The sequence below is a fragment of the Vipera ursinii genome (assembly GCF_947247035.1).
Source record: "Vipera ursinii genome assembly, chromosome: 11".
Classification (NCBI taxonomy): Eukaryota; Metazoa; Chordata; class Lepidosauria; order Squamata; family Viperidae; genus Vipera; species Vipera ursinii.
This window is the reverse complement of record NC_139524.1, coordinates 2683967-2696001: the sequence shown is the minus strand read 5'-3', so window position 1 is coordinate 2696001 and position 12035 is coordinate 2683967. Positions and strand designations below refer to the sequence as shown.

Sequence of the window (12035 nt, the reverse complement as noted above, 5' to 3'; positions counted from 1 at the left end):
GTCCCTTCCAACTTACTTATTATTATTATTAAGTTCCAGTTCTTGAAAACAGTTTCTTCCCCAACTAATGTGTAAATTATATGGTTCATCTAGTAAATCTGTGGGTAGAATTATTATTAATATATATATGCCTTTATCATAATTTAAAAGTAAAGTATTCTGATTAATTAATGATCAAACCATAATGTAACTCATTTTTAGATACTGATTAATGATCAAACCATAATGTAACTCATTTTTAGATACTACTTCATCAAACACGTTCCACCTCTAACAGAAGAACAACTTAATCGGAAACCTGCTCTTCCATTGAAAACCAGAAGTACACCAGAATTCTCTTTAGTTCTAGACTTGGTAAGAAAAACGTATTTGACTGGTTGCTTCATTTTTCAGGGAAAGATATTTTCTCTTTGGAAACTGTAAATTATAGGGCTATTTCAGAGAACACATTCTTTTCTGCCCCTCTGCTAAATTCATTTTTAAAATTATTTGTAGGATGAAACATTAGTCCACTGTAGTCTAAATGAACTGGAAGATGCTGCACTCACATTTCCAGTCCTTTTCCAGGATGTCATTTACCAGGTAATTCAAATCATGTTAAGGTGAAATTGCTCCCATGAAATTAAAGGGCAAACATTATGTATCTGATATCCTTTTGATCTCCTAAAAGGTTGCTAATTTAGCAGCATTGGTTATATTCTATGAAATATTGTTAAGCAAGCCATCAGAACTTAGAGGAGTTGTGGCATACGGTTTACTACTTTGACTATTTCCATATAATTCCATTGTAAGACTGTCAACCGTTAGGAAGTTTTCCTCTTAGCAGCTTTCCTCCTTGCCAGGAGGTGAAGGAAAAGGCCTCCTAAGTCTACATGGTTGTTTGCCGAAACAAGAGCCCTGCTGCAGACTTAGGCTTTCTTCCTTGCCTGAGGAAACCAACTCACACCAGCCAAGCACTCCATTCTGAAGGGGAAGTCAGCATTGGGAATGACTTTTTGTTTTGAAGTAGATCCATTCCTTCATTCCTAGTAAGGTGCTGTTACGTGGCAAGAGTTGCTTTGTTGATGAAGACTGTGAGATTGTTAGCTGTTGGTTGTGCTTCGCAACATATTCTTTGCTCTCATCTGCGGTGCATTTAATAATTCTGCCAGTGAAGAGCAGGGGAAGGAGGAGGAGGAGAAGGAGGTGTATTCCAGCAACTGCCAAAGATGCTGCACTGACCCCGGCTGTTGTTCTCAGGTCCCTATTGTGTGATGTACCTGGGAGTAGCAACAGCTTCCCTCCATGTAGTTCGCACGATATTGGACCCCTCTGTAGTATCTTTGGAGAATGACATCAGACATCTTAAACGGACACTTGTCCAGGTATTTTACCCTAATTTTAAAACTTGTCTTTTGTCTTTTGTTTTATTTACAATCCTTCAACATCCTTCAACATAACATGAAATCTTCCAAAGTACATACACACTTGGGTTTCCTACCTTCTCTCTGATGATGGCAGTAGTCAGAATCCTCTTCATTTACATACGCTTGGAGGATGTAGTTATTCATTCTGGGCAGTAACTGGACTATGCCTTTTTTCCTGTTGTAGCCTATTTGGATCTCTTGCCTATGGTATATATTACTCAGAATAACTGTCTATTTTCTTGTGTTATTTACAGCAATTACCTATTTTGAAATAATAAAAAATGTAAAATTTGCATTTGAAAGACCCTAAATCTTGCTAGAAGCATATCTTTGATTCCTGGCACCTTTTTTTCTTAATAAGTTCAGACCTTTTTCAGGGCATGTGCTTTCCAACCCCCCAACCTGTTTTCATCTGGGGCTTCTTAATCACTTCTCCAGAGTAAGCATTTCTTAGGAGCTGCAATTGTGAACGTCTCAGAATCAGCCCCAGTATGTCATTGTGGAGCTCAAGACAATGGGTCGTGTTTAGCACAGTTTCCTGTAAGCCAGTCTCTGAGTCTCTGTGCTTAGGGCAAGGTTTGTTTTCATCTAGGAACAGAGTGAGCACTGAGGATGCCTCTGGAGAGTCTGTTCCTAGGTGAGTTGGGGGGGGGGCAGGGTGTTGCATCCGTTTTGATAAAGGCCCAGTTCAATTTCAGATCTTCCAAGCATATCCTTTTAACTTGTTTTATCTTAGCTTGTTATTCTTGTTAACTCTTGAAATACCAGCTTCAACATTTTTAGACAGTCTGAAAAATGGTTGAATACAAGAAGAAGAAATGTCAGAGTTTTTAAATAAATCCACAAACACCCTGTTGCAAATCCACTTATTTGAGCAGGAGTCTTGAGTAATTGAGCTACTTCATTAGCTTCATCTTGCCTTTAATATAAATAATAGTAACAGTGATCAATCATAGTGCTAAAGTATTGCACCACTACAACCTGTGTAACCTGAAAGGAAAGCGCGATTGAGGAATGACCTCTGGTAAGTTTAGGTAGGGATGGGGTGTGGTATAAGATCTCCCTCTTTTTTCTTTTTTTCCTCTCTGATACACCTTTTAGAATGATAATATACCTTTTATGAAGGCCAAAGAGAAGGGAAAGGTTGGTAACTGAGATGTAGGTAGCTTTTGCTTAATATGAAGGACCGATACTGATAAAAAATATTTTTAGCTCAGGTTGAAGTGAGGGGTCCCTGGTGCTCTCTGAGCTTGGTTGTTTTCTTGCAGACATTTCATTATCCAAACTAGATGAAATCGTCAGTGTAGGCAAGGACTGGGGCTTGCTCTCAATTTCTAGTGCAGAGGTCCCCAACCTTTTGGACATCAGGGACCAGTTCCGTGGAGAGGAGTTTTTCCACGGACCGGAGGATGTATGGTTTTGTGTGTTGCCTGCATCCCGTGGATGGGGCTTTGCTTGTTTGTGCAGCCCCGGTTGCTGGCATGCCACGGCCTGGTACTGGTCCACGGACCAGGGGTTGGGGACCCCTGTTCTCGTGGCTTGCCTTGCTGGTGTTATAGTAGGAGTAGTGGTCTTGTAGGTTCTTTGATCAGGCCATTTACTGTTACCTTGCTTGGCAGGTCCTTGATTGGGTTAATGTTTGTTTCTTGATTGTTGGTTTGGTTAGGTTTAGGTTTTAGGTTTTATTAAATTTTTATACCGCCCTTCTCCCGAAGGACTCAGGGCGGTGAACAGGGCATATCATAAAACTACAAAAATACAAAAGTTAAAAAAGAATTAAATTATTGCCCACAGTAAAAACAATAGAAAATATATATAAATATTAAAACCCTAAGTAACTCCCCATCAGGCCAGGCCAGCTTGTTCAAATAAATGGGTCTTTAACCCGCGCCGGAAGGAGCGGAGATCCGGTGCCATCCGGAGCTCAACCTGCAGCTGATTCCACAAAGCCGGAGCGCCCACAGAGAAGGCCCTCCCCCTGGGGGCCACCAGCCGACATTCTCTGACCGGAGGCACCCTGAGGAGGCCCTCTCTGTGGGAACGCACAGGGCGGAGGGGAGTCGACGCCGGCAGCAGGTGGTCCATGTAAGGACTTAAAAACCATCACTAAGACCTTGAACCTCACCCGGAAGACAACTGGTAACCAATGCAGCTCGCGGAGCAAAGGTGTAACATGGGAGTACCGGGAAACTCCCAAGACAACTCTCGCGGCCGCATTCTGTACCAGTTGGAGCCTCCGAGTGGTCTTCAAGGGAAGCCCCATGTAGAGAGCATTGATGTTTGATGTTAATCTTTGTGTTAATGTAGTCTCAGTTTTGATTGTTGGTGGGGAGGTGTTTTAATCTTTTGTTCCCTTTTTGGCTTTTTAATTTTCCCTTTTTCACAGCATGTAGATGTTTTCTACAATCAAGAATCAAACAATACCCCAATCAGGATCAGCCAAACAAGATAACAGTAAAGAGCCCAAACAAAGAACCGCCAAGACCACCTGCACCAAAACTGTGACAGGGCCAGCCACTAGAATGTAAATTCAGAGCAATCCTCACTCCTTACTAGGACTGATGAGGTTAGCTAGTTTGGGCAAGGAAACGTCTGCCAGAAAGCAACCAAGTTCAGCAGCAACAACCCCGCTGAAGGACTGAGACTCAAGCATCTTTTTTCATCATTCTGAGAGTAGAAGTTGTAGTGCATTTAAGACTGACTCGTGTTAGTTATTTACTTTATCTTAAGCCTCTGTCGTTAGTTCTTTATTTTATGTAAGTCTAAATGTCCTAGAGCAGGAGTAGACAACCTCGGCTCTTTTATGACTCATGGCCTTCAACTCCCAGAATTCCTGAGTCAGCACAGCTGACTCAGAAATTCTGGGAGTTGAAGGCCATGAGTCATAAAAGAGCCAAGGTTGCCTACCTCTGTCCTAGAGGGACCCGGTGGCTCAGTGGGTTAGGACGCTGAGCTTGTCGATGAGAAGGTCGGCAGTTTGGCGGGTCGAATCCCGAGTGCTGCGTAACAGAGTGAACGCCTGTTACTCGTCCCAGCTTCTGCCAACCTAGCAGTTCGAAAGCAAGTAAAAATGCAAGTAGAAAAATAGGGACCACTACAGTGGGAAGGTAACAGCGTTCCGTGCGCCTTTGGCGTCTAGTCATGCTGGCCACATGACAACGGAGACGTCCTCGGACAAGCGCTGGCTGTTTGGCTTTGAAACGGAGATGAGCACCGGCCCCTAGAGTTGGAAACAACTAGCATACACCTATAAATGTCCTAGGAATTTTCAGTGTGCACTTGTAATAATTATAATAAAAATCTATTGTAGTTCACATGCCTATATGAATGATCATGACAAAAAGTTTGCTTTTGACACTTTATAATTAAATGTGGATAGTCCTTGACTTACGACCATAATTGAGCGCAAAATTTCCGTCATTAAGTGAGACATTTTTAAAGTGACTTTTGCCCCATTTTACCTTTCTTGCCACATTTGTTAAATGAATCACTGCAGTTAATTAGTAACCCTGTTAAGTGAATCTGGCTTCCCCATTGACTTTGTCAGATGGTGGCAAAAGGGGATCGTGTGTTCCCAAAACTGCAATCGTCATAAATATGAGCCAGTTGTCAAGCATCCAAATGTAAATCACATAACCATGAGGATGCTGCAAGGGTCATAAATGTCATAAGTCATATTTTTCAGTGCCGTTGTAACTTCGAATAGTCACTAAACGAACTGTTGTAAGTCAAGGACTAGCTGTAATGCCTCTTATTCCTTGGACCAGTTGGGTTAATTTATTAATACACTTGTTAGAGGTCTTTGTGATGATATACTGATTTGTTACTGTTCTCTGTTGGTGGAGACACTTTGAAAGTCAAGAACTATTTCCAAGTTCCTTAGCCAGCTTTTGCTCAGCAACCCACCAAAACAGAATTGGTTTTTTGTGCTTTCTTAAACATGGCCTTCCGTGGGTGTTTGTAAAAGGGAAAGAGTCTTGAAGTTTTCACAGCCAGGGTAGACTTACTTTTTATTTATATTTGTTTGTGCATGCAAATATAATCATAGGACCATTTACATAATGATCATGATTCTCAACATCAGATGCCTAAGAATAATATTTCTCTTAAACTTTGTCATTCCTGGTGACTTTCTGCGGGAAAATGTAGACAAAAGTAATTCAATTGAGTTTTGAGCAAAATTATGTTTAGTGACATAAAAAGAGCTTTTCTTGGGAATTCTGCATCGGTGGACATAAAAATGTTGTTTCTGTTAAAACTCACTTGTCGGATATGTCTGTGGGTGAACTAATCAGTCTGATAAAAAAGAATCTTAAATCTCAAAAGCTTGCATTTATAAAAGTATCTGTTGTGTTTCTGTTCTAATAAACAGAACATTCAAAGCAAAAAGGTTGCCTCTAAAGGTTATTACAGCTATGCCTTTCTACAATTATACTAGTCACTATTACTTTTTCATAGATTATTAAAAATTAAAATAACCAATAATGTTAATATATTAAAACAGTGTGCCGTACTCTGTAATTTCTGAAGTCTCTGCCATTTGAAATAAATCTTTGTGTTCCATAATCAAAATTACTATTTTGTTCTCTTTTTAGGTTTATGTGCGATTAAGACCATTTTTCAGAGAATTCTTGGAATGTATGTCCCAAATTTATGAGGTAATGGAAGATGCTTAAATTTTTTTTGTGATACTCAAGTTCTTTACTTTTCTTGATGGCACTTGCATCTCCCTTTCTTTCTTTTAGATCATTCTTTTTACTGCTTCTAAAAAGGTCTATGCAGACAAATTGCTGAATATATTAGACCCTAAAAAGCAGCTGGTCAGGTAAGCTTGAATAGAAAACTGTCATTGTTATTTACACTTCACCCAGAATAAAATAAATATATTTAATACTATTTTAGCGTCACAGCAATATCTAATATATAGTGGGGATAAATAGCTATTAAGAGGCCTGCTCTTAACATTTCTTCCCTAAAAATATTCAACCTGAAGTTATGACTTTTCACCAGTATCTGACTAAACCCTGCAGTGTAACTTTATCCTGTAATAGTCCTCTTCTTGATTTCTACTTTTCCTCCACATTGTAGACATTGCTTCAAGGAGGCTGGCCAAATATCCTTGCTCCCAGCAGATACAGTATTTCAGGTTATGCAGGCCTGGGAAAAGGCTTGGCTGCTTTAAAGTGTTTGCCACTGGACTAGATCTTTGCCCCTGTTTGTGCAAAGGCTCCCCATCAGCCCTCACTAGGATAGTTAGGTCCATTCTATAAGTGGGCTGCAGTTAATTCCCTTTGCTTTATGTCCCCTATATACTTTCAAGTTAGTTCAGTGTAATATTGAATGTATTTGGAAGAGGAAAAAAGAGCAAATGCGGGACAGGATTGGTTTGCTTGAGCCCCTCAGCTAGGGCCCTATTGCATTGCAGCTGAAGCCTTTAAATGAGAAAGAATTGATCTTGGCTCTTTTAATCGCCTTTTTTAATACAGTAACAAAGCTCTGTTATCCAGAAGATTGTTCTTAAAGCACAGAATAGATGAAGGGGTTTTGACTACAGTATGTTCTTTATCTATACTTGTCTGTATGCAACCTAAATGTGTTCTTAACTATAGGCATCGACTTTTCCGTGAACATTGTGTTTGTGTGCAAGGGAACTACATAAAAGATTTAAATATTCTTGGTAGAGATCTCTCAAAAACGATCATCATCGACAATTCACCACAAGCCTTTGCCTACCAGGTGAGTATTTCCTGGAGGTCATTTTTCAGACTTCTTGAGAATACTAAATAACGTCTCCTTCAAATCATTCTTTGCGCCTGTTGATTTGGAGGCATTTTTAAATTGTTTTCTTGGCAGAAGTGTGGAAGGCCTCTAGCGATGCCTTCTTCCATGGTGATTTTTGCACTCTTCAGATTCGGCTGGCCTTCACTTTGGGGCCAGTTTACCCTGCGCTGACATATACCCCAAAAGGCCCCCATAGATCCAGCCATACTCCTGCTGTACCATGAACTTCAGTGCAATTAAAGCATCATCCGTGTCCCAAGAAGAGGTTCTGGTAGAGCAAACAGCACACCAACATTTCACTGTGCCATGTCTGTCTTGAACACCTGAGCCCACCAGCCTGAGCCCGCCTTCTGCCTTGGAGAAGAAAGATGAGAAACCCCAAACTGAAGATGACCATCTAAGAGAACCAGACTCTTGGTGACATAGATTTTGGCAGTGAATAATTCTCCTATTAAATAAATCCCAGCAGATTTCAGAAAAAGGACTTTCCTGCTCACGAGGTCAGAAGATGTCTTATGTCCAGTTGGCCTCTAGAGGAATAGGCCAGAATATCTCAAGCCAGTCTGTGCAGTTGATTGGGAGGTACAGAAGGGGTCACTACAGTTCAGCTAAAGTTTTCCGGACTTTTACCAAAACAGGAGAGTCAATGCTGGCTCAGTGTGCTCAGTAAAAGCATACCATGGTGCACTGATTTTTGTGTTATTTGCTTCACTAAAATCTTCATCAATTACTATAATTTTGAAGAGGTTCTGAGCACATGGTGGTACCAATAATGCACAATTATGAATATTTCTAAAGAATCCACAAATTTTGTTCCTGCCACATCCAGGATCATTTTGTTTACTATCTTATTTTTTGTGTCATTTGTTTTTAAAAAGTTTTAACACTTTCTAAACTGCCCAGAATAGCTGACAGTCAGGCAACATACAAATTTATTATGGTTGATTGTACAACAAGCCAGGCGTTTAGACAGGATTTGGCATTTTAACCTACCCAATGACTCCTTCCCAAGCATCTTGGACAGACAAAATGTTTAGCGGTATCCTCCCAAGATGTAACCTGTTCCAACTAAAGCTGCCTTTTGCAATTAACTGATGGTGAATTTGTCGATGGTCAGTGGTGTTCAGGTGGTGCTCCAGATGTTTTGCGCTTGTACCCGAGGTGCCTATTTACTACTCATACTATCTTTGATACTTCTGTTTGCAGGTCTTTGTATTTGCATTTTATGATTTTCTCTTCTATTGTGTTGTCCCCAGGTCTTACAGCGTCCAGTCATTTTTGTCTTTTTATCAACAACTGTTACATCTGTGGTGTTATGTGACAGGTAGTTGTCTGTTTGAATTCCAAATCCCTACAGCATTTTAGCTTCTTCATCTTCTATTATGTTGTCTATCTTGTAGTCCCAGCAGTTCTTGCTTCTAGGCAAGTGGCATTTCTTGCAGATATTCCAGTGCACCACTCTTGCTACTTTGTCGTGCTGCTTGTATTCGGTCTTGCAGATGGTCCACTGTTTCCTCAGCTTCTTTGTACAGGTGGCATTTGTTGTCACTGTCTTCAATTCTTGCTTTGTTTGCATTTGTCTTTAAGGCTTGTGCAGCCAGAATTAGCTACTCTCTCTCTCTCTCTTCAACTTTCCTGCTCTTAGACGGGTCTTCTTTTTGTTATCTTTGTCTACTATTTTTAATGTACTAGTGTAATACTTTTCCTTGCCATGTCTCTTTTCTATCCTTCAATTAAGAATAGCAATAGCACATAGACTTATATACCTCTTCAGAGTGCTTTACAGTCTTCTCTAAACACTTGACAGAGTCAGCCTATTGCCCCCAGCAATCTGGGTCCTCCTTTTACCAACCTCAGAAGGATGGAAGGCTGAGTCAGCCTTGAGCCAGTTGGAATTTAACTGCTGGCAGCCAGCTGCAGTAGTGCATTCTGACAACCGTGGCTCTTTGGCCTTTTTTGTAGGCCAGTTTGGCCACTCCGGCACTCAGCAGGCCTTCCTGGTAGACTAGCTTCAGTGCATCTTCCTCACTATCCTTCGGATATTCTCCCAAAGCACTTTTTTTATTCTTCAACTTGTGGACTTGCAACATTCCCTGTCCACTTGTAGCTGTAAGTAGAGTCTGTCAACATTGCTGCATGAAGGGTATATGATTCATTGTTGTCATTTTTCTGGTCTTCCTATCTAGGGCATTTAATTCTGCTTCAGTCCACAATTCCAGCTGTGTATCTAATGACTGGAATTGCCCAGATGTTAATTGCCTCCACTGAACTTGCACTTTAAGATCGTCTTCACTCTCTTGACGTATTAACTTCATCTTCACTTCAGTGTGCTTGATACTCTCTGTTTGAAGGATGCCCAGGTATTTGTAGTGATAGTCTTAACTTGATATTATTTAAATAGGGCATCTTGATTGCTTCAGATTTCACTATGCCTTATTTATGGTGAGGGTGGCACATTTTTCCAGTATTATTATTATATACACACAAATATGAAGTCACAGCTCCCAGTTCTTTAACTTGTGTTGACCTTCATATGCATCAAGTTCTTCCCAGAAACCTAGGGTGTCATAATGTATCAGCATAGTATATATGTGGATCCAAACAGTATATATGTGGATCTTTTGTAATTAGATTGAATTTTTGTCAGTCTACATATTTTCTAAGTGCTGTCCAAGATTTTTTGGTATGATGCCCAATGTGACCATAGCCACTGGGTCCACCACGGCTGGCTTATGCCATAATTTCTCAGTTTCAATTTTCAGATCTTGTTACTTTGTAATCTTCTGGAATTCTTTGTCTTCTATTCTCCTCATATTTCTATATCAATTATATATACTTTATTCTCTCCAACCACAGTTAAATATGGTGTATTATGAGCCAAGATGTTATCAGTTTGTATTTGGCTGTGCAATCTCTTTTTAAAAATCTCCAGTGATTGAGCATCACCACTTCTGGAGGCAAACTGTTCCACTGATTGTTCTCACTGTCAGGAAATTCCAGCTTAGACCTAGCTTGGATCTCTCTTTGTTAAGCTTCCATCTGTTCCTATCTTGCCCTCAGGTGCTTTGAAGAATAGGTTGACCTCTGTAACACCCCCTCAAATATTGAGAGACTGCTATCAAGTCATCCCTAGTCCTTCTTTTCATTAGATTAGGCATTCCCAACTCCCAGAACTGTTGATCATATGGTTTAACTTCCAGTCCCCTAACCGTCTTGGTTGCTCTTCTCTGCACCCTTTCTAGAGTCTCAACATCTTTTTTGTATTGTGGCAACTAAAACTTGAATGCAGTATTCCAAGTGTGGCCTTATCAATGCAGTATAAAAGCAGTATTAACACTTCATGCGGTTTTGATCCTATTTCTCTATTGATGCAGCCAAAACTGCATTGGCCTCTTTGGCAGCTGCAGTACACTGCTGGCTCATATTTAAGTGGTTGTCCACTAGGAATTCTAGATCCTTCTCATAGTTGCTATTATTGAATCATGTACCACCTATTCTATCAAGATCTTTCTGGATCCCGAGCCTATCTTCTAAAGCAGGGGTGTCAAACTCAATTTCATTGAGGGCCGCATCAGCATTGCGGTTGCCCTCAAGGGGCCAGGTGGGTGTGGCCTGGGTGGGTGTGGCCTACTGGGTGGGTGTGGCTAGAGTGCATATGGCCTACTGGGTGGGCATGGGCAGCTCTATATCGTTCACATCAAGGGTGCCTATGGGGGCCTGGGCAGGAGTGGGACAGATCTCTGGCAGAAGGAGGGTCTCTGGGCCAGGGCCAAGGCAGTGGGGGCTGTTCCCTCACTGTTTCCAGGATGGCTTCGTGGGCCACATGAAACCACTTTGCGGGCCGAATCCGGCCCCCGGACCTTGTGTTTGACATGTCTGTTCTAAAGTGTTGGCTATTCCCCCAGCTTGGTGTCATCTGCAAATTTGATGAATTCCCCTTCTATCCCTTCATTCTAATCTTTTTATGAAGATGTTAAAAAGTATTGGGATTAGGATAGAACCTTGTGGTTCCCCACAGCCTCCCTTCATGTTGGTATTGTCCCTTTACTACACATTGAGTGTAGTTGGTTGATTGGAAATCTTGGGAAATTTTAGCCTGCTCATTTTAACTACTTTTTCAACTATATGTTACCACTATTTTTTCATTATCTGTACATGATAATTTTCATAGATGTTCCAGTGAATCATTTTGGTGACTGTTACATTGTTGTTTATAATCAGTATATGTAGTCTTCTTGTCTGAGCTGAGTATATAATCAACTTTTTCTTCTGTTTCTTCGCACAAGCTACGTTTTGAATGATTTGTTGATCTCTCAGTTCTGACATTAATTGTATTAGTTGGAAGCAGCCAAAATCAAGCCTTCAGTTTCTTTTTTTCATGTTCTAGTTGTAAGCTTTTTGCATGTTAGCTTTACCCACTTTCCCTCCATTCCCTTGTAGAAATTGACCACGTAATGCTGTTCGTGCTTTTAATGCATTTTTTTCAATACTCATCCTTCGTTTCTTGCACATTCAGTAAGATCCAACTTTTTAAGTTGCATCAGTGCTTGCTTTTGGCTGTCTTTTGCATAATCAGCCAATGCATGCTTTTCTTCTTTGACATTGTGTTTGACCTGAAGTAAACCTGTTGTTTCCACTTTTACGGGGCAGATATAATCTATGCACATTACAGGGATTTAATGCATAGTGAATTTTCTTTAATTTAGTTGTTTGTCGGTCCAAACTGTCCAGTTCGGCTTCGGTCCAGTTTTTCCCAGCAGTATAGTATATCGCAGGTATGGCCCAGGTATTGATGGCTTTGATTGTGTTTCCATCATTCAATTTGTCTTCAGGAGTTTTCTAATTCTT

At 40.6% G+C, this 12035-nt stretch overlaps 1 protein-coding gene across 5 annotated transcripts in view; it reads left to right on the top strand.

Moving 5' to 3' along the window:
* CTDSPL2 (CTD small phosphatase like 2) overlaps window positions 1-12035 on the top strand; it is a 60601-nt gene that overhangs the window by 42047 nt on the left and 6519 nt on the right. For 4 of the 5 annotated variants that reach the window (XM_083370940.1, XM_083370942.1, XM_083370939.1 and 1 more), the window contains 5 exons: window positions 243-354; window positions 496-582; window positions 6002-6064; window positions 6152-6231; window positions 7016-7142. In XM_083370940.1, coding sequence (XP_083227066.1) covers window positions 243-354; window positions 496-582; window positions 6002-6064; window positions 6152-6231; window positions 7016-7142 — 469 coding nt within the window. Of the gene's footprint in view, window positions 1-242; window positions 355-495; window positions 583-6001; window positions 6065-6151; window positions 6232-7015; window positions 7143-9373; window positions 9548-12035 lie in introns of all 5 variants that reach the window. The other variant, XR_014493470.1, reaches the window with a different exon arrangement.